Source organism: Erythrolamprus reginae, chromosome 11 (genome assembly GCF_031021105.1).
Source record: "Erythrolamprus reginae isolate rEryReg1 chromosome 11, rEryReg1.hap1, whole genome shotgun sequence".
Lineage (NCBI taxonomy): Eukaryota > Metazoa > Chordata > Lepidosauria > Squamata > Dipsadidae > Erythrolamprus > Erythrolamprus reginae.
Window position 1 is genome coordinate 23,863,672 of NC_091960.1, and position 21,974 is coordinate 23,885,645.

A 21,974-nucleotide genomic window follows, 5' to 3' on the forward strand; every position below is an offset into this window, starting at 1 on the left:
TTTGGGGATGACACTATGGAGTCCGGTAATGAGTTCCACGCTTCGACAACTCGGTTACTGAAGTCATATTTTTTACAGTCAGGTTTGGAGCGATTAATATTAAGTTTAAATCTGTTGTGTGCTCTTGTGTTGTTGTGGTTGAAGCTGAAGAAGTCGCCGACATTATTATTATTATTATTATTATTATTATTATTATTATTATTATTACTACTACTGTTGTTGTTGTTGTTGTTGTTAATTAGATTTGTATGCCGCCCTTCTCCGAAGACTCAGGGCAGAGGTTTACGTGAACTCCTACAGTATCTTTCCAGTGTCAAGGATTAAACCTGAATCCTTTTTCACGACAGGTGTATCTGTGGCCCTGCCTTTCTAGACTCTAACATTCTCTCTCTTTTTTTGTAGGTGCTGGGTCTTCCTCTTCCCCTGACCCACAGAGAGCAGGATGAGTGCCCTACTTGCCCGGTGATGACACCATGAAGAGCTACCATGGGGACCGCAACCAGTCACGGGAACACCCTTGCCACTGCATCCCAGAGGCCTGTGACCAGCCAATGGAATACATTCACCATAGCCAGGAATCTCGCCAGCCATACCTCCTCAGTCCCAGTGAGCCTTATTCCTTGGACCACTACTGCTCATCCCGGAGCTCTGCTGACCCTCCCCTCAGCCTAACTGAACCACTTTCTGCTGCCAGCAGTAGCAGCACCTTTCCTAGAATGCACCACACACCTCAACAGTACGACTCCTGTGACGAGTGCATGGCGGCCGCCCATCCTTCCGGCAAGATCAACCGGCTGCCCCCCACTCTCCTGGACCAGTTCGAGAAGCAGCTGCCTCTTCACCACGACGGCTTCCACACCCTGCAGTACCAGCGGGCCAGCAGCACAGAACAGCCACGCAGCGAGAGTCCCAGCCGCATTCGGCATCTCGTCCATTCCGTCCAGAAGCTCTTTGCCAAGTCTCATTCCCTGGAAGCCCCATCCAAGCGGGAGTACAACGGCACCAAGATGGAAGGGCGGGGCACCGAGGGAGGGTACCACCACCACCACTCTCACCACCACCGCCAGTCGCGGCACGGCAAGCGTAGCAAAAGCAAAGACCGCAAGATGGATTCCTCGTCGTCTTCTTCCCGCCATCGGAACAAGATGATGGGCTGGTGGAGCTCCGATGATAACCTGGACAGTGATAGCAGCTACATGGTGTCCGGAAGACAACACGCTGTTGACCAGAGCACCCAGTACTGTGTGGACACCCCTGAAAGTGCCTTCCGAGACTTGACCTTGAAGGGTCTCAAAAGTGGAGGTGGAGAGGGCAAGTGTTTAGCCTGTGCAGGAATGTCCATGTCCTTGGATGGCCAGACTCTTAAGAGGAGTTCTTGGCATACAATGACGGTCAGCCAAGCACGGGAGGCTTATCCCAGCTCAGGAGGAGGCCCAGAAAAAGCCTTGATGCTTCAAGAGGCCAAGGCCAAGGATCGGTCCTATCATTATCTTCAGGTAAGGAGGTGGGTAGACTACCCAGGGTGTCCATCTTATGCCTTCAATTCTAATTTGCTGGGGATATAGGTAGTCCTTGACTTTTAACCAGTCACTTAGCACCCTTTGAAGTTATGACAGATCCCCAAAAGGTATTTGACCTGGGCCAAAATTCTGCTCCTCCTCCACGATCACAACTTACGACAGCAATGGACAGGCTCCGTGATAGTTTTAACTCAAGCACTATCTGTGCATAGCCATATTGCCGTCAGTTTCCTATGTCCACCTTTTACAATCTGCCTTTGATGACAACTTCCAAATTCTAGTCAATGTGACCAGAACCATCTGGCTAATCCCCCATTTGGGAAATTGTGTTCTGTATCCTTGCTGTCTTCAGCCTTTTCACTGTGAAGTGACAGAGGATCACGTGAATTGTCACCACTATATAATGCCTTGATAAGGCCACACTTCAAATACTTCATTCGGTTTTGGTCACCACAATGTAAAAAGGATGTTGAGACTCTAGAAGAAGTGCAGAGAAGAGCAACAAAGATGATTAAGGGACTGGAGGCTAAAATATGAAGAACAGTTGCAGGAACTGGATATGTCTAGTTTAATGAAAAGAAGGACCAGGGGAGACATGATAACTGTCTTCCAATATCTCAGGGATTGCCACAAAGAAGAGGGAGTCAGGTTATTCTCCAAAGCATATAAGTGTAGAACAAGAAGCAATGGGTAGAAACTAATCAAGGAGAGAAGCAACTTAGAACTAGGGAGAAATTTCCTGAACAAATTGATCAGTGTAACAGCTTGCCTCCCAAAGTTGTGAATGCTCCAACACTGGAAATTTTAAGAAGATGTTGGCGGGGCCCAGGGGAAGAGCCTTCTCTGTGGCGGCCCCGACCCTCTGGAACCAACTCCCCCCAGATATCAGAGTTGCCCCCACCCTCCTTGCCTTTCGTAAGCTCCTCAAAACCTACCTCTGTCGTTAGGCATGGGGGAATTGAGATATTCCCTTCCCCCTAGGCTTATAAAATTTATGCATGGTATATCTGTATGTATGATTGGTTTTTCTTAAATTGGGGTTTTTAAAATTACTTTTAATATTAGATTTGTTTATATTGTCTTTTTTACTGTTGTTAGCCGCCCTGAGTCTGCGGAGAGGGGCAGAAAACAAAACAAAACAAAACAAACCATTTGTCTGCCTAAGCAGGGGGTTGGATTAGAAAACCTCCAAACTCCCTTCCAACTCTGTTGTTGTATATAAGAATCTTAAGATTGAGCAGAAGATTGCATTATCTAAGTCCACAGATTCTTTCAACTCATCCCATTCCAGGGGCATCTCCAATGGGATCAAGGAGGAGCTCAGGATGAAATAAGTATTGTTGGTGGGGTGGGTTCCTTGGTCTCTATGAGCTTGGTGCTTTTCCTGCAGACATTTCATTACCAATCTAGGTAACATCATCAGAGATAAATAAGCATTGTAATGTCCTGATGCAAACTCATCCCGTTCTGACTATGCCCTGGGGCGTTGCACAAACATATATGAAGAAATGCAGCTTACACCCCAACCTGACAACATTAATTTTGTCATTCTGATGAAACCATCTGATTCTTGCAGATAATGCTATAGTCTTGCCATTCAACAGCACATTTTGCCAGCTCCAATAAACACCTAACAGATGCTTTCACATAATTCAACCACCCTGGCTAGTTTTAATCTTGCTTGAGCATTTTTAATTTTTCTTCCATTTTTGAGCAGCATACTGATGAAAACCATTCTATTTGATTAATTTATGGTTTAGTATCTAACCCTAGAAACTGATTAATAAGATGAAGCAGGTCCTGTGAAGCAGCCAAACATTGCATTGTTCTGTGTTAGCTGGGAGAAAACTATTATTCTATTTTCCTCTGTTATACTTTTGGTACTAAATTGCAGGATTCTACTGAACTACTATTGTCAGTTTATTTGCTTTTGGTTTTTTAAAAAAAAAATAATATTTACTTTTCAACATTTTGCTTTTTAAAATATATATTATATTTGTTGTTTTTATGTGTGGTTTTATCCGTTTGTCATGAATTGCTCACTCGCCTTTGGTGGAATGGACAGCTATATGAATTTGATTACTAAATGAATAAATATCAATGTATGACATTTGAAATAAGACATTTCACCAGGTCAGGTTCAGCCCCAGGAGTTGCGCTGGTATTCACACAGCAGCAATCTAGCACACAACTTAACTTGGTTAGTTTTCACTTTTGTTTGCTTTTATGGCTTAGCAGGCAACTGTGAGCCTAACCTCTTTTAATTTATGGTTCACTGCATTGTGCAAGCCTTGAAAATCAGACAATTCAGTAACTCTCTCTCTGAAAGAGATGGACAGATAAGAAATAAGAAACATAAACAAACAAGCAAACTGACCTGTAGGGTGAACTCTCTAGAGGCAATGAGGCAAAAAAGGAGGGGTGAAATTCAACAGGTTCTGACAGGTTCTGGAGAAATGGTAGTTTGGCTGGCCCCAGAGTGGGAACGGAGATTTTGTAGTATCCTTCCCCCGGAGTGGAGTGGGAATGGAGATTTTACAGTATCCTTCCCCTGGAGTGGGCAGGAAATGGAGATTTTGCAGTATCCTTCCCCCGGAGTGGGGAGAGAATGGGGATTTTGCAGTATCCTTTCCCTGGAGTGGGGAGAGAATGGGGATTTTACAGTATCCTTCCCCTGGAGTGGGCAGGAAATGGAGATTTTGCAGTATCCTCCCCTGGAGTGGGAAGAGAATGGGGATTTTACAGTATCCTTCCCACAAAGTGTGGAGGGAATGGGGATTTTGCAGTATCCTTCCCCTGGAGTGGGGAGAGAATGGGGATTTTACAGTATCCTTCCCCCAAAGTGTGGAGGGAATGGGGATTTTGCAATATCCTTCCCCTGGAGTGTGGAGGGAATGGAGATTTTGCAGTATCCTTCCCCTGGAGTGAGGAGAGAATGGGGATTTTACAGTATCCTTCCCCCAAAGTGTGGAGGGAATGGGGATTTTGCAATATCCTTCCCCTGGAGTGTGGAGGGAATGGAGATTTTGCAGTATCCTTCCCCTGGAGTGAGGAGAGAATGGGGATTTTACAGTATCCTTCCCCCTGGAGTGGAGTGGGAATGGGGATTTTACAGTATCCTTCCCCCGGAGTGGGGAGGGAATGGGGATTTTGCAGTACCCTTTCCCTGGAGTGGAGTGGGAATGGAGATTTTGCAGTATCCTTCCCCTGGAGTGAGGAGAGAATGGGGATTTTACAGTATCCTTCCCCCGGAGTGGGGAGGGAATGGAGATTTTGCAATATCCTTCCCCCAGAGTTGGGAGGGAATGCGGATTTTGCAGTGTCCTTCCTCTGGATTGTCATGGGGATGGATATTTTGCAATATCTTTCCCCTGCTATGCTGACCAAGCCATACCCAACAAGCTATGCCCACAGAACCTGTAGTAAAAAATTGGATTTCACCACTGCAAAAAAGATGTTGAAACTCTAGAAAAGGTGCAGAGGGAAGCAACCAAGATGTTTAGGGGACTGGAGACTAAAACATATACAGGAACTGGACATGGCTAGTCTAGTGAAGAGAAGGACCGGGGGGACATGTAAGCAACCTTCCAATATTTGAGGGGCTGCCACAGAGATAGACTGTTACCAAGTCTATCCTCCATACTAATGTACCCAGGCTTCATGCTCTTGTCTAGGGAATCCAGAGCTTGATACCATGATATTTCGTGACTGAAGGATGCCAATCCCTGCCACAAAGAGGCCAGGCTGTTTTCCAAGGCACCTAAAGGCCAGACAAGGAATAATGGATGAAAATTGATCAAGAGAGATTTAACCTGGAAATAAGCAATTTTTTTCTGACAGTGAGAGCAAACAACCAATGGAACAGGTTGCCTTCAAAAGTTGTGGTTGCTTCATCACTGGAAGCTTTCAAGAAGAGACTGTCAAAAATGGTGTAGGGTCTCCTGCTTGGGAGGGAAGTTGGACTAGATGACCCACCTTCCATCTTTGTTAATCTATTAGCTGTAAGTGCTCCGGGACTGGTTCCTTGATAACCTGCACCTGAGGAGAAATTTTGCACACCTGCCTATTGACCCCTTCCAAATTCCATAATGATTTTTTAATGCCAACATGCTGCATGGATTTCTCTCTGGAACATCATTTCTTCTGAGATATGATTGGCCCTCCGCCTGGTTGCTTTTCCAAAAGGGCCTGGAGACGTAGTGTTGTCAACAGGACTGGGGGTCACAAATGGAGATGGAGCTCATCAAGTGCTTGATCTTATTGTGTTATAGCTGCCATGGGGGTTGTGTTCTGTTAGGTTCTGAATTTTCAATATTGTAAGTCACCAGGAACCACTTGTTGGGTGAGTTGGACAACCGTATAAAATTTGTTTAGTAATAATGTTTAATAGCAATGGATATGACTATGAGGTGACCAATTCTAGCATGTGTTGTGTCTACTTAATTCATGATAGCTGTTGCTTGCAGTATCAAAGATGCCTGGTAAGGGTGGTAGAGACTTTTAACTAAAACATAGAACTGTCAGCACCCCAAATAGCATCTGAGAAAAAAATCAAATTCCCTCCAGTTTTCTCACATAAGGTTCAATTTATTAGCAGAGCCATGTTGGTTATGTTTCAGCCATTCTGATACTAACTTCTATCCAGTACTCCACCCAGGTTATGGTTCATCTCACATCCCCACACAAGTACATCACAAGGACCAGTCTGGGTGCAGGGATACACTGACTTTCTCTTTTGTTCAGTTGAAGCAGAACAAAAGATGACCTTGGAATCTGAGAAAGGAATTTGTTGTGACTATTAATTTTTCTCTCTTTTAACTACCCCTCCTAATTTCCCTCATGCTGTGTTACTGTGGCAGGCCAAAGCCTCTAACTCCACATGATGGCTTTCAGCCTGACAGGACAATGGAGGTGAACCTTTTTTGGCTCTGGTGCCAAAAGGGTGTGCGCGTGCATGATAGCATGCCCACGTGGGTTCATACCCACAATGCAATGCTCTCCCCCATGCACACAACTTCCATGCTGCCTCCCCCACATGCACACGTCCACACACCACTGGTCCCCCGCACATATGCACAGGCCTCACTGATGCCTCTGGACTTCTGATAGGCCCCTTGGGCCTGTTTTCACCATCCCAGGGTTCAGGAAAGTCTCCTGAAGCCTGGGGAGAGTGAAAAATGGCCCAATGGGCTAACCAGAAGTTCAGAAACTAACTCCCAGTTCACCTGTTTTTCCATTTTTCACCATCTCCAGGCTTCGGGAGACTTTCCTGAAGCCTGGAGAGAGTAGAAATGGCAAAAAAAAAAAAAAAAGACACAGGAAAAAATGCTTTCATTGTCTTCTCCCAGACAGTTGCTGGTTGCTCTTATGATTCTGTTTTCTCCCTCATTAGTACTTAGAGACCATTGATTAGCCCTGTGCAATAGCCGTTCTCTGCCATACAAGCTAGTAGTTCTTGCTAATTGTTTGTTTGGGTACTACTGGCAAAAGCAACCAGGCAGTTGGAAGAGCTTCGATATCTTGAAAAGCTAATGTGTCCAACTCTTTAGAAATCTTCAGTCTTTTTACAAGACTCTCTTTATCTGCTTTTCCCCTTTTTTCTTTGGAGAAGAGGTTACTACGGCCCTGACATTTCTTTAATCACCAACACTCTATGGCCTTGTGCAGGACAATAGAGCATCATGGGAAAAGAAAGGGGGAAGGAGAGAAACAGAGAAGAAAATTCTGGAGAGAAAAAAAGATTCTCTGTAGAAAGTGATCCACTCTCCAAACATTGATCATTGATTAGATTGACCAAGAATCGACCCATGGTAAGAAAGCTTGGCAAGAATGGGTGGAAGAGAGGTCCAACCTAGAATTAAGGAGAAATTTTCTGACAGTGAAATTAATTAGTTAATAGCTAGTCACCAGAGTTATGAATATTCCATCACTGGAGGTTTTCAAAAATAGACTGGGCAACCATTTGATTGCCTTGGTCTCCTGCCTTGAGCAGAGAGTGGGACTAGAAGACCTCTGAGGTGCCTTCCAGTCCCGTGAGTCCATGTTCTATGTCAGTGATGGCAGACCTATGGTACTCAGAGCCATATCTGAAAGCATGTGAGGTGTTGCCCTATGTTAACTCCAACACCCCGGCTGATTTTTGGCCTTCTTTTTAGCCATTTTTGCTCTGTCCAGGCTTCAGGAAAGCCTCCTAAAGCCTGGGGGTGGCAAAAAACAGCCCATTGGGCCAACTGGAAATTAGCTTCTGAACTATTGGTTGGCCAATTGGGCCATGTTTTGCTCTCCCCCAGCTTCAGGAGGCTTTCCTGAACCCTAGGGGTGGTGACAAACTGCCCAAAAAGGCCTACCAAAAGTCCAAAGGCTTCAGTGAGGTCTGTGGGGGGCATCAGGGAGTTCTGTGCATGCATGGGGAGAGCATTGCATTATGTGTGTGGGCTAGCATGCACATGCACACCTATTTGGCACCTGAGCCAAAAAAGGTTCACCATCACTGGCCTAGAGTTACTGTTTTTGGAGACAAATAAGAGGGAACATTGTGCATCACTTTGAACTCCTGAGAGGGAAATAAATCTAACAAATCAAAAGTTAACCAGAGCCCAGGATGGATTAGAATACAGAATATGGTTATTATGGAGTAGCACATATTCAGAGCATCATGTTGGGGAAAGCCATTCTGAATCACAGTTGAGGATATTTATGTACAATAGAGGTGGGTTTCAGCAGTCATGGAGAACTGGTAGCAGAGATTTTGAGTAGTTTGGAAAACCAGTAAATACAACCTCTGATTGGCCCTGGCCCCATCTCAGCTGGTCGGGAGGAAATGGGGATTTTGCAATAACCTTCCCCTGGAGTGGGGTGGGAATGAGGATTTTACAGTATCCTTTCCCTGTCATGCCCACCAAGCGACGCCCACCAAGCCAAGCCATGCCCACCAAGCCATGCCCACAGAACCAGTAATAAAAATATTTGAAACTCACCACTGCAGGGTGGGTTTTAAATATTTGAAACTCACCACTGCAGGGTGGGTTTTAACTTTCCTCGCTGCCAGTTTGCTTCCTCCCACACTGCCTGACTGGGAGAAAGCATGCACAGTGCCAAAATTCCCTCCCCTCAAAAAAGCTGAAAACAAGATGGTGACCGCATGCAAATGCCAGAAACTTGGCTCCTGTGCAGGATCAGAAGAATTTTTTTTAAAAAAATTCAAAAAAATATAGCGTCGCCCATGGACCAGCACCATCGTGACGTTACCAGCAGGTTGCTACCAGTTCAGAAAAACCAGTTCAAACCAGAAGGAACGCTCCTCTGAACCACTGATGCATACCTATTGTCGAGAATTCCAAGTGACCCACTTAGGATAATTTTGTAAGCTCTTGAAAGGTCTTATGAAACTTTTTGGTCATCCTGTCTTGCCTCAGTCAGCCTTCAATTTAATGCTCCAGTAGGGAAAGAGTTTCCATTAAAGCAAAATATCTGTTATTTCTGAATAAGAGTTTATGCGTGCATGTTTTACATATATTACACCTGCATTAAATGGCAAAAAGTCATGTATATTGATTGTATTTGTCCATTTAATCTAGTTTACTTTTTGGTTTGTCCAAACACAATTATATTCCTTTCTATGTTCACAAATTTGGGATCTTAGACTCACATCTGTCAATCTGTCAGATTCCAGCTAAATGTCAATATAAAGCTGTAACAGGTTCAGAGGGACATTAGATCTTCTCCGTGTTAAATCAATTTCACCCACTAGATCTATGATGGCAAATCTGTTTGGCACCAAGTGCCAAAAAGGTCACATGGAAATGTCACACTCACGTTCATCAGGGCTGGGCTCCGGAAAAGCCGAACTTCTGGATTCTAGTGCATATGCATGATTGATGATCAGCTAGTCAGCATGCATGCACAGGCCATGTGCATGAAGGGATTGCAGTCCATAAAAGCTGAACTTCCGGGTTTTGGCACACATGCGCACCCAACAATCAGCTGTTGGATGTGCATGTGTTTTTGGCACTGTTACGCATGTGAAGGACAGATGATCATCACACGTACATGTGCGCCACAAATTCAGAAGCAAATAGGCAAGGCCCTGCGTGCCAGGGAACATGGCTTCACATGCCGCTTTGGGCCTGTGTGCCATAGGTTTGCCATCCTGGCACTAGATCCATGACATGTATTCCAGCCTATCTCCTAGATATTATGTTTCTCCAATCTCTCTTCCCCAATATGGCTTCTGGGCACTTCTGAGTGCCATCACTTTTAATTATGAGATGCTGGTAGGAGAAAAGAAACGGAACTTAGAGAAGCAGTTAAAGTCAAGCAGGAAATTATTGATTGCACTGTGAAAAAATTGCTGTTCAGTCCTGTTGTGGACTGGCTCAGGGCTGGGTTGTAACTTGCCACTGGCTCGCTTCTTCCCACACTGCATGGCTGTGCACGGGTGCAAAACATTACCAAAAAATTATTTTAAAAGATGGTGGCAACCATGGACCAGTGCCCACAGAACTGGGTAAGTGACGTCATCAATGGTTTGCTACCAGTTCTATAGAACCGGTGTGAACCACGAGGAACCCATCTCTTAAACTGGCTAGAGAACAGACAAAAATTCCTCCTCCTTCTGCATTGTTGTTTGTTATTCAGTTGCTAAGTCATAGCAAATAGTTGCTAACTATTTATGCCCCCATGGACCACAGCAAACGAGGCCCTCCTATCTTTTCTCATCTTTTCTTTTATGTGCACTGAGAGCATGTGCATCAATACAAATTCCTTGTGTGTCCAATCACACTTGGCCAATAAAATTCTATTCTACTCTATCCTCCATTGTCTCCTAGAATTTGTCCATCTTCATGTTCATCCCATTCTCTGCCTTCCCCATCTCTATCTTTCCCAACATCAGGGTCTTTTCCAATGAGTCTTCTATTCCCATCTTAATGGCCAAAGTATTTCAGCTTCAGCCTCGGAATCTGTACTTCCATGGAAGAGTCAGGGTTGAGTTCTCCATATTTCCCCAAAATGAACAAGAAAATGTTTCTTTCATGCTGGAATGGAATAAAGCTATTTTGATTCAAACGCAGGGCACAGTCTCAGAAAACACAACTTTAAAAACACAGCAGCAACTGCAGCACTATCGGTTGCTAAGACCAAAATAAAAATGTGGCCTTTGGTGAGTTTTCTATTTCTCCCCTAGCTACAAAGTTTGCATCACATACTCGCATTCTGTACCCAGCAGAGGCTGTGCAGTTTATGATGTGAGCCTACGCCACTGCAAAAGGCCAGAAGTACCGCCATTCCCATATTGATCTTCCCTTGATCACAGCAGCTTCTTCTTTTTGAACGGTGTGGAACAGAGTCAAAGTATTCCAACTGCAAAATATGTGGTTTCAAGCTTTGCAACAATGCTAAAAGGAAAACAATGCTAACTTGGAAACTAACCAAGGAGAGAGCCAACCTAAAAAAAATTCCTAACCATGAGAGCAGTCAACCAATGGAATACTTTGACATCAAAAGTTGTGAGTGCTCCATCATTGGAGGCTTTCAGAAAGAGACTGAGTAACCATTTGTCTGACATGGTATAGGGCAGGGGTGTCAAACTCAAAGCCCATAGGCTGGATCTGGGCTACAGGGTGCTTAGATCTAGCCCATGGGACTACCCTGGAAACAGTGAAGGATTGGCCTGTAGTGACTCTGCCAGCAAAAAAGGAGTTCAGGAGAGCTACAGGTGGTCCTCGCCAGCTCCATTTTCACTGGCAGAGGGTTGCAGGAGACCATCCCAGCTGAAAACGGAGCTCAGGAACCCATTTTCACTGGCAAAGTGCTTGGGCTACAGGTGACCTGACAGGAGTTACGTCAAGCTGGTCACACCCACCCACCCCCTCGAGGTCAAATACAACCCTGATGCAGTCCTCAATGAAATTGAGTTTGCACCCCTGTTATAGGGTAGTGATGGTGAACCTATGGCTTGGAGCCATATCACAGGGCATGTGAGGCATTGCCCATGTCAGTTCCAGCGCACATGTGTGCACTGTCCAGCTGATTTTCAGCCTTGGGGAAGGCCATTTCGCCATCTGGAGGCTTCAGGGAAGCTTCCCTGAAACCCTAGAGTGAGAAAATCCGCACAATGGGAAAACTGGAAGTTCAAAAAAATGGACTTCCGGTTTGCCCATTGTGCTGTTTTTCGCACTCTGGGACTTCGGGAAGCTTCTCTGAAGCCTCCAGAGTATGAAAAACAGCACAACAAGCAAACCAGAAGTCTGTTTTTCCAAACTTCCGGTTTGCCCATTGGGATGTTTTTTCACCACCCCAGGCTTCACTGAGGCCTATGCTCATGTGCGGGGAGGGGCTTTACACATGTGCAAGTGGCAGTGTGCATGGGGGAAGGATATGGGTGTGGGAATGCACATGTGTGCGAGCGTGGGCATACACTCCCTTTTGGCATGCAAACCAAAAAAAGGTTTGCCATCACTGGTATAGAGTTAAGTTAGAAGACCCTTGAGGTCCCTTCCATTATTCCATGTTCCTTTAAGACAGAGGTTTCATTTTGGAACAGGAAATTATTTCTAGGTAAGATACTTTGGATCTTTTTCCTAAGCCCATGATGATGAACCTATGGTACGCGTGCCTCATGTGGCACATGGAGTCCCCTCTGCAGGCACAGGAGCTTTTGACCAGCTTGGCTTCATTGCGCATGTGCACATGCCTCCCACCCGCCAGCTGATTTTCAGGTTAGACCTGTGCATGCTTTCTCCTCACTTTCTGCCGCTCGTGCCTTCTCAGATCTCTGGAGATTCCACCTGCAGTACTGTTAAGTTTTTCCCCTCCTCCCAGCTCCATTCCGGGATGTGAGGCCAGCGTGGAGTGGGGGAATCATCCACAGGGGGTCACGTGCACATGTGCAGAGGGCGAGACATGCGGGAAGGGCATTGTATTAAGGGTGTAGGCACTTGCGCACCTGAGGGTTCGCCATCCGTGATATAGACTTCTTATATAATTAATAATAATAATAATAATAATAATAATAATAATAATAATAATGTATTAGATTTGTATGCCGCCCCTCTCCGAAGACTCGGGGGCCGGGGCGGCTCACAACAATAATAAAAACAATGTTACAATGGAACAAATCTAATATTAAAAGAGAAAAAACATATAAAACCCCATCATTTAAAACCAAACAACACATACATACCAAAAATAAAATATAAAAGCCTGGGGGAGGTGTCTATATAGTGTAGATAAGATCATCTTTCCCAAATTACCAGATTTTTCTGGGCAGAGAATTTTCTGTCACTTCCCAGAACTATGCTATATGAGAAATACATCAAGAATTTATTACTTTTAACACCCTGCATTTTATGGTTTGCAAACTCTGATTTCCGCTAAAATGATAGCACCGGAGTGAGGAAAGAGGATGATTTCCGTCAAATCTGATGTCAGTTTCTTCTCTGAACCTTTTCTGCATTGTATCAGTAAAGGGGTTTTTAAAAACAAAAAGAAACCTCTTCTACGGTGACTAAGGGCTGAAGGAGTAGCCCAAACCAGCAGTGACAGAATTGCTAGTACTTTTGAGCATACGACTCTGTTTTTCTGGGATGGAAAGAAAGGTGGAATGAGGTATCTTGATTTATCCTCTTGAATGGAAATGAGAATGGATACTGAAATTAGAATGTTCTTCATCGTGTGTGACCTAGAGCAGTGTTTCCCAACCTTGGCAAGTTGAAAATATTTGGACTTCAACTCCCAGAATTCCCCACCTAGCGAATGCTGGCTGGGGAATTCTGGGTATTGAAGTCCAGATATTCTGGGAGGTGAAGTCCAGGTCCGGGGTGGATTCCCATTCCTGCCACTACCAGTTCACTGCATGCACATGCACGTCCCAATCTCTTTTTGCTTCTGCTCATGTTCAGGAAACAATGTCTCGCAAAGAGACGTGTGCAAAAGTGGGATTTCAGGGGGGGGTTTTTTGCTTCCCCGCATGCGCAGAAGCAAGAAACCGCCAAAATCTCACTCACCCACACATCCCTTCATGAGGTTTTGCTTCCTGCGCATGCACAGAAGCAAAAATACACTGGGACGTCTGTACGCGCACACAGAAATGAAGCTATGCACACAGCACAAATTTCACTACCGATACGGTATCCTTATACCATGCTGATAGCAAGACAAACAATACTGCTAGAGGTGGAACTCTTGCCTCACATTTGATTTGATTTGATTTGATTTGATTTGATTTGATTTGATTTGATTTGATTTGATTTGATTTGATTTGATTTGATTTGATTTGATTTGATTTGATTTGATTTGATTTGATTTGATTTGATTTGATTTGATTTGATTTGATTTGATTTGATTTGATTTGATTTGATTTGATTTGATTTGATTTGATTTGATTTGATTTGATTTGATTTGATTTGATTTGATTTGATTTGAATGCCGCCCCTCTCCGTAGATTCGGGGCGGCTAACAACAATAATAAAACAGCATATGACAAATCTAATATTTAAAATAACTAAAAACCCTTATTAAAAATCAAACATACATGCAAACATACCATGCATAAATTGTATAGGCCTGGGGAGAAAGAAATATCTCAATTCCCCCATGCCTGATGACAGAGGTGGGTTTTAAGGAGCTTACGAAAGGCAAGGAGGGTGGGGGCAATTCTGATCTCTGGGGGGAGCTGGTTCCAGAGGGTCGGGGCCGCCACAGAGAAGGCTCTTCCCCTGGGTCTCGCCAAATGACATTGTTTAGTCAATGGGGCCCTGAGAAGGACAACTCTGTGGTACCTAACTGGTCGCTGGGATTCGTGCAGCAGAAGGCGGTCCCGGAGATATTTTGGTCCGATGCCATGAAGGGCTTTATAGGTCATAACCAACACTTTGAATTGTGACTGGAGATTGTGAGTTCAATCCTAGGTAGAGGCAGATGTAGGGTCTCCTTTTTAGGCAGAGGGTTGGAATAGATACCTGCAAGGTCCCTTCCAACTCTGTTAATCTGTTGTTGGTCCCCATTGTGACTATCTGCTTCAGTCCTCAATCATCATAGAAGAGTTTTGGGAGAAAGAGAAAATCTACCAAAAGCCACATTTTTGTTTTCATCTTGGCAACCTGTTCGCTGCAGGTAAAATTATTTGCTTAGCCAAGCGTGTATGTGTATGTGTGTGTGTGTGTGTGTGTGCATCTGTGTGTTTGTATGCATGTGCATGTGTGTGTGTGTGTGTAATTTTACCCTTAGATTATCTATGGTTGACCTATCCAGATTCCTAAGAGGTCAGTAAGGGGCGAGTACAAGTGCACTAGAGTGCCTTCCGTCCCCTGTCCTATTGCTCTCCTATATCTCCTATACCTTTCTTCTATTCCTATATCTCTTCTATTCTTTCATTGATATGTTCTATTACTATATCTTCTTTTCTATTATTTCTTAGATATATTTTACTATGAGTATCTCCTCTATAACCTTCATCATGTATTTTACTATGTGTATATAGATATATACCCACTAAAACCCTCATTGTGTATTGGACAAAATAAATAAATAAGTAAGTCAGTCAGTCAGTCAGTAAGTAAGTAAGTAAGTAAGTAAGTAATTTTAATTACAAACTAAAAAGTAAAAGAGAAAAAAAGAATACAAAGGAATAGAAAGCGAAATAAAAAGTAAAGAAACAAAGAATACAGAATTAGAAACAGAAAAACTGACTTCCCACCTTCATTACAACAAAGTTAGAGAAATTTAATAACTCCAATTAGTTGGATACAATGGACAACCTACTTCCACTTAACATCTCAACTGTCATGCTGATGTCTCCTACCTGGTATTCCCCAGAAGTGTAGGCATGACCAATCCCAGAATTTCTGCAAATTGTTATCTCAAAACATCTGGAAATTTACTAGGTTGGAGCAAGTGTTTACAAAAACCCTTTCAAATCACTCAGTAGAAACATTTACTTTCGCAAGGACCATAGTAGCATTCTAGTTGTCAGGGACAGAATGGAAAAATGAAAGTGGTTCAAAGCCCCTCTTAGTTCACTGCAGAGTTCATTTTCAGCTTCAATTACCTGACAAAGTTGTTATAAAGATAAAATTAAAGACAAGAAAGCCTGCTTTATCAATTAGAAAGAAAACCATCTCCAAGGTTCCATTAATAATGATTATACAGGATTTAGTTCTTTGACATTTCCCCCCATCTACATTCTATCTCTGTGTGTCTAATGAATGAATGTCCTCTGAAAATGTCCAGGATTTGGCAATTGTGTTAAATCAAAAATTGGTTGGCTTTGTACCATACACTCTACTTAATTACTGCATTAACCCATTTCCTGGGTCAACACAATACAATGAATCTTAACCCAACCAAAGAGGCTAAAGCTTTTCCACAGAAAAATTTAAGATGAACATTGTTGTGATTCCGTCTGAGGCTCCTCAGGGAACGGCTGAACCTCTGCCGGCTCCATGCTCAGAGGGGGAGGATGAGGAACAGGAGGAGGAGGAGGAGGCCCAGGCAGACGGGGAGGAGGAATATCAGGCCGAGGGAGAAGGAGAACAGCCTGAGTCCCCCGGGGTGGAGCTCTCCCCAGCAAGCAGCCTGGAGTCCTTAGATGAAAATGCACAAGCCATCATCGATCTCAGGCAGAGAAGAGCAGCCCAAAGAAGGGGACAATTAGCCAGGTATTTCCAGCCCTAAATAGGCAACAGCTGGGTTTGGGTGTGGTTCTCCCCAGAAAGGCTGAAAAGGCAGATCCACCCTTCCTGTATTGTGGAGTATTATCTTTGGGAGTCCTGGGACCTGGCTGTGATCTTTGGCGTCTCTGATTCTGGCTTGTGGCCTTGAAGGCTGAAACCTTGGGGGGAAAGGCGTGGGTCTTATTCTCTACAGTGGAGTGGGTGCCAGCAAGAAGTCTGCTGTATTGTCTGGCCGTCAGGACTCTGCTGTGAAGCCTCATAGCCTGCCTGTTGGGAAGAACAGGTTTTTCTCTGTGTTTATTTTTCAAACTATAAAGTGCCTTTGCTTTTACCAGCGTGTCTGGCTGTTTTTTCCAGTTGGTGTTGAAGTCTGGGGGCACCCAGACAGAACAAACATTAGCCAAGTTTACCATGATGAGAAAAACCTGGATTGTTGTTTAACTTGCTTAAATAAATGTTGTGAACACAGCAGTAAATTTCCCTTTCCTACACCTATCCATTTTTTTCATGATTTGTTGTCTCTTAATTAGTTTGATAGTCTTGGCCATAGGCCAAAACTGAACAAGATTAGAAATAAGGCAGGGAGGAGAAGAGAAACAATAATTAAAAATATTGATTACTATTTCCTGCATGAGTAGTTACTGATTGCTTCCATCTTTCTGCTGCAAAAGAATATATTCTGGGAAATTCATGCTCAATAAATGACAAAAAAATGTGCAGACTGATAGATAGATAGATAGATAGATAGATAGATAGATAGATAGATAGATAGATAGATAGATAGATAGATAGGACAAGGGGGGGAATGCAGTGGGGTAGCAAAAATGGAGCTCCACCCCAGAGTACCCAATTTGCACTGAAAGATGTTGAAAGAAAATGCAGGGCGTCCTGCATAAGCCACGCCCACAGTGTGGTAGTAAAAATTTCGGTAGCCCTTCACTGGATAGATGATAATAGATGGATGGATGGGGGGCGGGCTCGGGGGGGTTGGTGTTTGGATGGATGGAGGGAGGGAGGGAGGGAGGGAGGGAGGGAGGGAGGAAGGAAGGAAGGAAGGAAGGAAGGAAGGAAGGAAGGAAGGAAGGAAGGAAGGAAGGAAGGAAGGAACATGATAGGAGGATGGATGGGGGAGACTGGGGGAGAATGGATAGATAGATATAGACAGATATATAGATCATTTAAACTCAAGAACAGATTAAGTTGCATTCACGTGTATATATTTTTGGATATTATTTTCCCTGAAAATGTATTTATGGGAGTGTAACACTAATTTTGACAGTGAGACCTAGATCCAACATCATCCCTGCATATGGTTCAGGCATCTGCTATTTCAGGTGATACACTTTTTCTTGAAAAATCAAAGTTGAATCAAATGATATTCCCTTACATCACTTTCCTATTCAGTAACTACACTAGAATTTTCATGGGGCTGCCTTGGACAAGTGTTTAGGTTGGTTGGTTGGTTGGTTGGTTGGTTGGTTGGTTGGTTGGTTGGTTGGTTGGTTGGTTGGTTGGTTGGTTATGTGGCGTTTACTCATGTTCATCTCCTGATGGCCAGATTTTGTCTGTTATGATCTGTCTCTAACCTGTTCTTTCAAGTTCTTAATGGTGCAATAATTCTTAATATAACTAAGTCCATCCCCTTTGTTACTGGTTGTTCTCTTCTTTTTCTTTCTGCCTTTCCAAGCAATTAAAGCATTTTAAGAGAACTTTATTTAAAGTAAGAAAATGTAGATGGTCTCTTGAGCCTTACGTGAAAACTCTGATTGATGATCCATCAGTTCAATTTCTAACCATGGTGTTATCTAGAGTCTTCCCCAACAGCCAAGTTGAAAGTTGCCAGTACTCTTCTGATGCTGATTTTTTTAAGCCCAATAAATATTCAGAAAGGTTATCAGAATGAACATAGCAACTCTATTGTTCGTATTTATTTTATTCATTTATTTGTTTTGTCAAGTAAGTACTGTTGGTATAACAATGATATGACATATATAAGATATAATAATGTTTATATACATAATACTAGTAAGAGAGAAACATTAGGACAGGAGACGGAAGGCACACTGGTGCACTTAAGTTTATCCTATATACATACATACGTATATACGTACGTACAGACATTACTCAAAAAAATAAAGGGAACACTTAAACTACAGAATATAACTCCAAGTAAATCAAACTTCTGTGAAATCAAACTGTCCACTTAGGAAACAACACTGATTGACAATCAACTTCACATGCTCCTGTGCACATTCAGTTTTGTACAGAACAAAGTATTCAATGAGAATATTTCATTCATTCAGATCTAGGATGTGTTCTTTGAATGTTCCCTTTATTTCTTTGACCAGTATATATATAATATATCCTATTTATAGCAGGTACTGCTCATGTCAGCCTCTCTGATCCTGAGACCTGTTGTGTGCCAAGGACAGGGTATTTTTTTAAATGGGATTAAGGAAATGGTGGGATAAGGTAGTGCTCACTGGAACCATTACAGGGGGTGTGGTGACCTAGTGGTTAAGACACTGAGCTTGTTGACCTGCAGGTTAACAGTTCAAGACCCAAGCACCATATAATGGGAAGAGTGCCCATTCCTGCCCCAGTTCCTGCCAACCTAGCAATGTGAAAGCATGCAAATGTGAGTAGCAATAGCAATAAGACTTATATTATACTTCACAGTGCTTTTCCAGCCCTCTCTAAGCAGTTTACAGAATCAGCATATTGCCCCCAACAATTTGGGTCCTCGTTTTACCCATCTTGGAAGGATGGGAGATTGAGTCAATCTTGAACCTGGTGAGATTTGAATTGCCAAATTGCAGGGAGCCATCAGTCTGCAGAAGTAGCCTGCAGTATTTCACTCTAACCCCTGCACCATTGTGGCTCACTAGAGATTAATAGATAAATAGGTACCACTTCAATGGGAAGGTAACACCGTTTCATGTGCCTCAGCATATAGTCATGCTGGCCACATGAACACGGAAACATTTTCAGACAGCATTGGTTACCTCAGCTAGGAAATAGAGATGAGCACCATCCCCTGGAGTTAGATATGAGTGGACAGAAAATCTTTATCTTTTTTTAGAACCATTAAAGGTGAGCCAAATGAAAAAGAATATTGGAGAGGAATCACAGAATCATGGAGCTGGAAAGGAACTAAGGAATCCACAAATCCAGCCTCTGTTTTTTTTTAAAAAAAACCATAAAGGAAAGGAAGACATTCACTGAGACATATGTTCCAATAGTCAGTAGTTTTTACAGTTCCCCCCCCCAAAAAAAAGCTGAGCTCAAAGTGACAGCTAAAAGATAGCATTTAAAGCATATTCTTTTAGTAGGTTGCTACAAAAGGAACAATGAGCCTCAGTTCCTCTCTCCAATATTCTAATTCAGGGGGAGGGGGGTGTCTTCAAAGTTGGCAACTTTAAGACTTGGGGACTTCAACTCCCAGAATTCTCCAGCCAGCTATGTCAGCATGAAGTTTGCTGAACTTCAGCAACTCAAATCTTAATGGGTGGAAGCTCATTGTGGCTAAGGTTAAAAAAGAAAGAGGAAAGGGATGGAATAAACCCCTTATCTATATTTCTTTGCTGACTCTACCGGCTCTTATTTACTCTGATGAAAGTAAGTTTGCAACTGAAATGAGACAATGAACAATGAAGGTCCTAGCTTATATTTCAGAGGAAGTTCTCTAGCTCGCTTGGGTTTCTTTGTTTATCCCAGGGAGACACAAACCTGGCAACTTTACGACTTGTGGATTTCAACTCTCAGAATTCTGGGAGTTGAAGTCCACAAGTCTTACAGTTGCCAAATTTGAAGACCTCCCTTCTAACTGCACTTCATAAAGTCTGCTTTAATTACAGCCAAGACCTCCCATAGAACTTCCTTCTGATCCAACATACCATGTGCTCTTCCTCCACAAAGTCTCTTCTTCCTTCAGGTGCCACAGGATGATTGGGGAGGATACCCAACATCGGGGAAGGACGGCGAGATCCCTTGTCGACGGATGCGGAGTGGCAGCTATATCAAGGCCATGGGAGATGATGACAGTGGGGACTCAGATACCAGCACCAAAGTGTCTCCCAAGGAGGTGGCCCGTCGTGAGGCATACCGCCGTTCATCCAGCGTAGATCAGGCCAGAACCAAGTAAGAAACTACCATAGGAAGAGTATGGGGGGGATGCTTAAGAAAGGATGACCATTGAACTGAACTGTGGTCTATACATAAAGAATACTCTCTTAACTGAGAGGAAGAAGCCATAGGAAATCTGAGTGAGGTTTCCTAATACCAGTAGCCAAACTGATATATTTTGATTTGATTTGATTTGATTTGATTTGATTTGATTTGATTTGATTTGATTTGATTTGATTTGATTTGATTTGATTTGATTTGATTTGATTTGATTTGATTTGATTTGATTTGATTTGATTTGATTTGATTTGATTTGATTTGATTTGATTTGATTTGATTTGATTTGATTTGATTTGATTTGATTTGATTTGATTTGATTTGATTTGATTTGATTTGATTTTCTTATGCCACCCTTCTCCTTAGACTCAGGGCGTCTTACAACATGTTAGAAATAGCACTTTTTAACAGAGCCAGCATATTGCTCCCACAATCCGGGTCCTCATTTTACCCACCTCGGGAGGATGGAAGGCTGAGTCAACCTCGAGCCAGTAATAAGATTATGGGGGAAGGCAAAGCGGGTAAGGATAGAGGATAATGGTGTCTCTGATCAGGGAAATCATAGAAAGAGAGCAGCAGCAAAAGTCAATTGGGAATGGGTTTGACTTTTCCCGAACTCAGATTAAGAGCCAATTATTTTTCCTGACCTAAGCAAGACACGGGATACCTGAAGGAATTGGGCAGGGAAGAAAAAAACCTAACCTTCAGGACCATGGATAGCTCCAGACAGTCAACATGCCCCCAACCATCTGGGGGTTTGTATCCTTCCTGAGCCAATCTTCCTCTTCTTTGACCCCACCGCTTCTCGAGGAACTGAAAATCAGGTCAAATCAAAACTTTATTATGGTAACCGATGAGAAACATTGGAGCAATTGAATGACTGTCAATAAAGGAAAATATTTGTAGCTTAGGGCTGAAATGAGGGGTCTTTGATGCTCTCTGAGTTTGGCTGTTTTCTTGCAGCTATTTCATTACCCAAACTAGGTAACATTATCAGTACTAGCACTAATACACACCAGTACTAATGATGTTGCCTACTTTAAATGCAGATGACAAAAATAGAACGTAAGGAAATGGTAATATTAGTTTTAAAGTATATACCAACTACTAAAGGTTATAAATATTATAAAATACCGGAAGAGGAAAGACACCAAAAGAATATAATTATTTATTAATCAGTCTGTATAACATAAAATTTATTAGAACTGAAATCATTCAAAGGAAGATTAAGAAGGAGAGAGAGGAAATAGTTGGAGAAAGGCAGAGGTGGAGTGGAGAGGAAAAGAAAGGAAGGACAGAGAGAAGGGAAGGAAGATAGATGGGAGAGATGGAGAGAGTAGGAGGGGAGTGAGAAAGAGAAACATGAACACAGACTGATAACCTATTAATACGATAATTCAATCCAATTCAATTCAATTTATTAGATTTGTATGCCGCCCCTCTCCAAAGACTCGGGGCAGCTCACAACAATAATAAAAACAATATTCCAGCGAAAACAAATCTAATATTAAAAAACACATAAAACCCTAGCATATTTTAAAAAGCAAACAACATATACAAACCCAAACATAAATATAAAAAAAGCCTGGGGGAAAGGTGT

At 42.9% G+C, this 21,974-nt stretch overlaps 1 protein-coding gene across 2 annotated transcripts in view; it reads left to right on the top strand.

The window, feature by feature from the left end:
* Nucleotides 1-472: 472 nt before the first annotated feature.
* Nucleotides 473-21,974, top strand: part of DLGAP3 (DLG associated protein 3) — a 58,526-nt gene continuing 37,024 nt past the window's right edge. For both annotated transcript variants that reach the window (XM_070764747.1, XM_070764748.1), the window contains exons 1-2: nucleotides 473-1,496; nucleotides 20,127-20,332. In XM_070764747.1, the coding sequence (XP_070620848.1) occupies nucleotides 474-1,496; nucleotides 20,127-20,332 (1,229 nt within the window). In that variant the 5' untranslated portion in view covers nucleotide 473. The remainder of the gene's footprint in view (nucleotides 1,497-20,126; nucleotides 20,333-21,974) is intronic.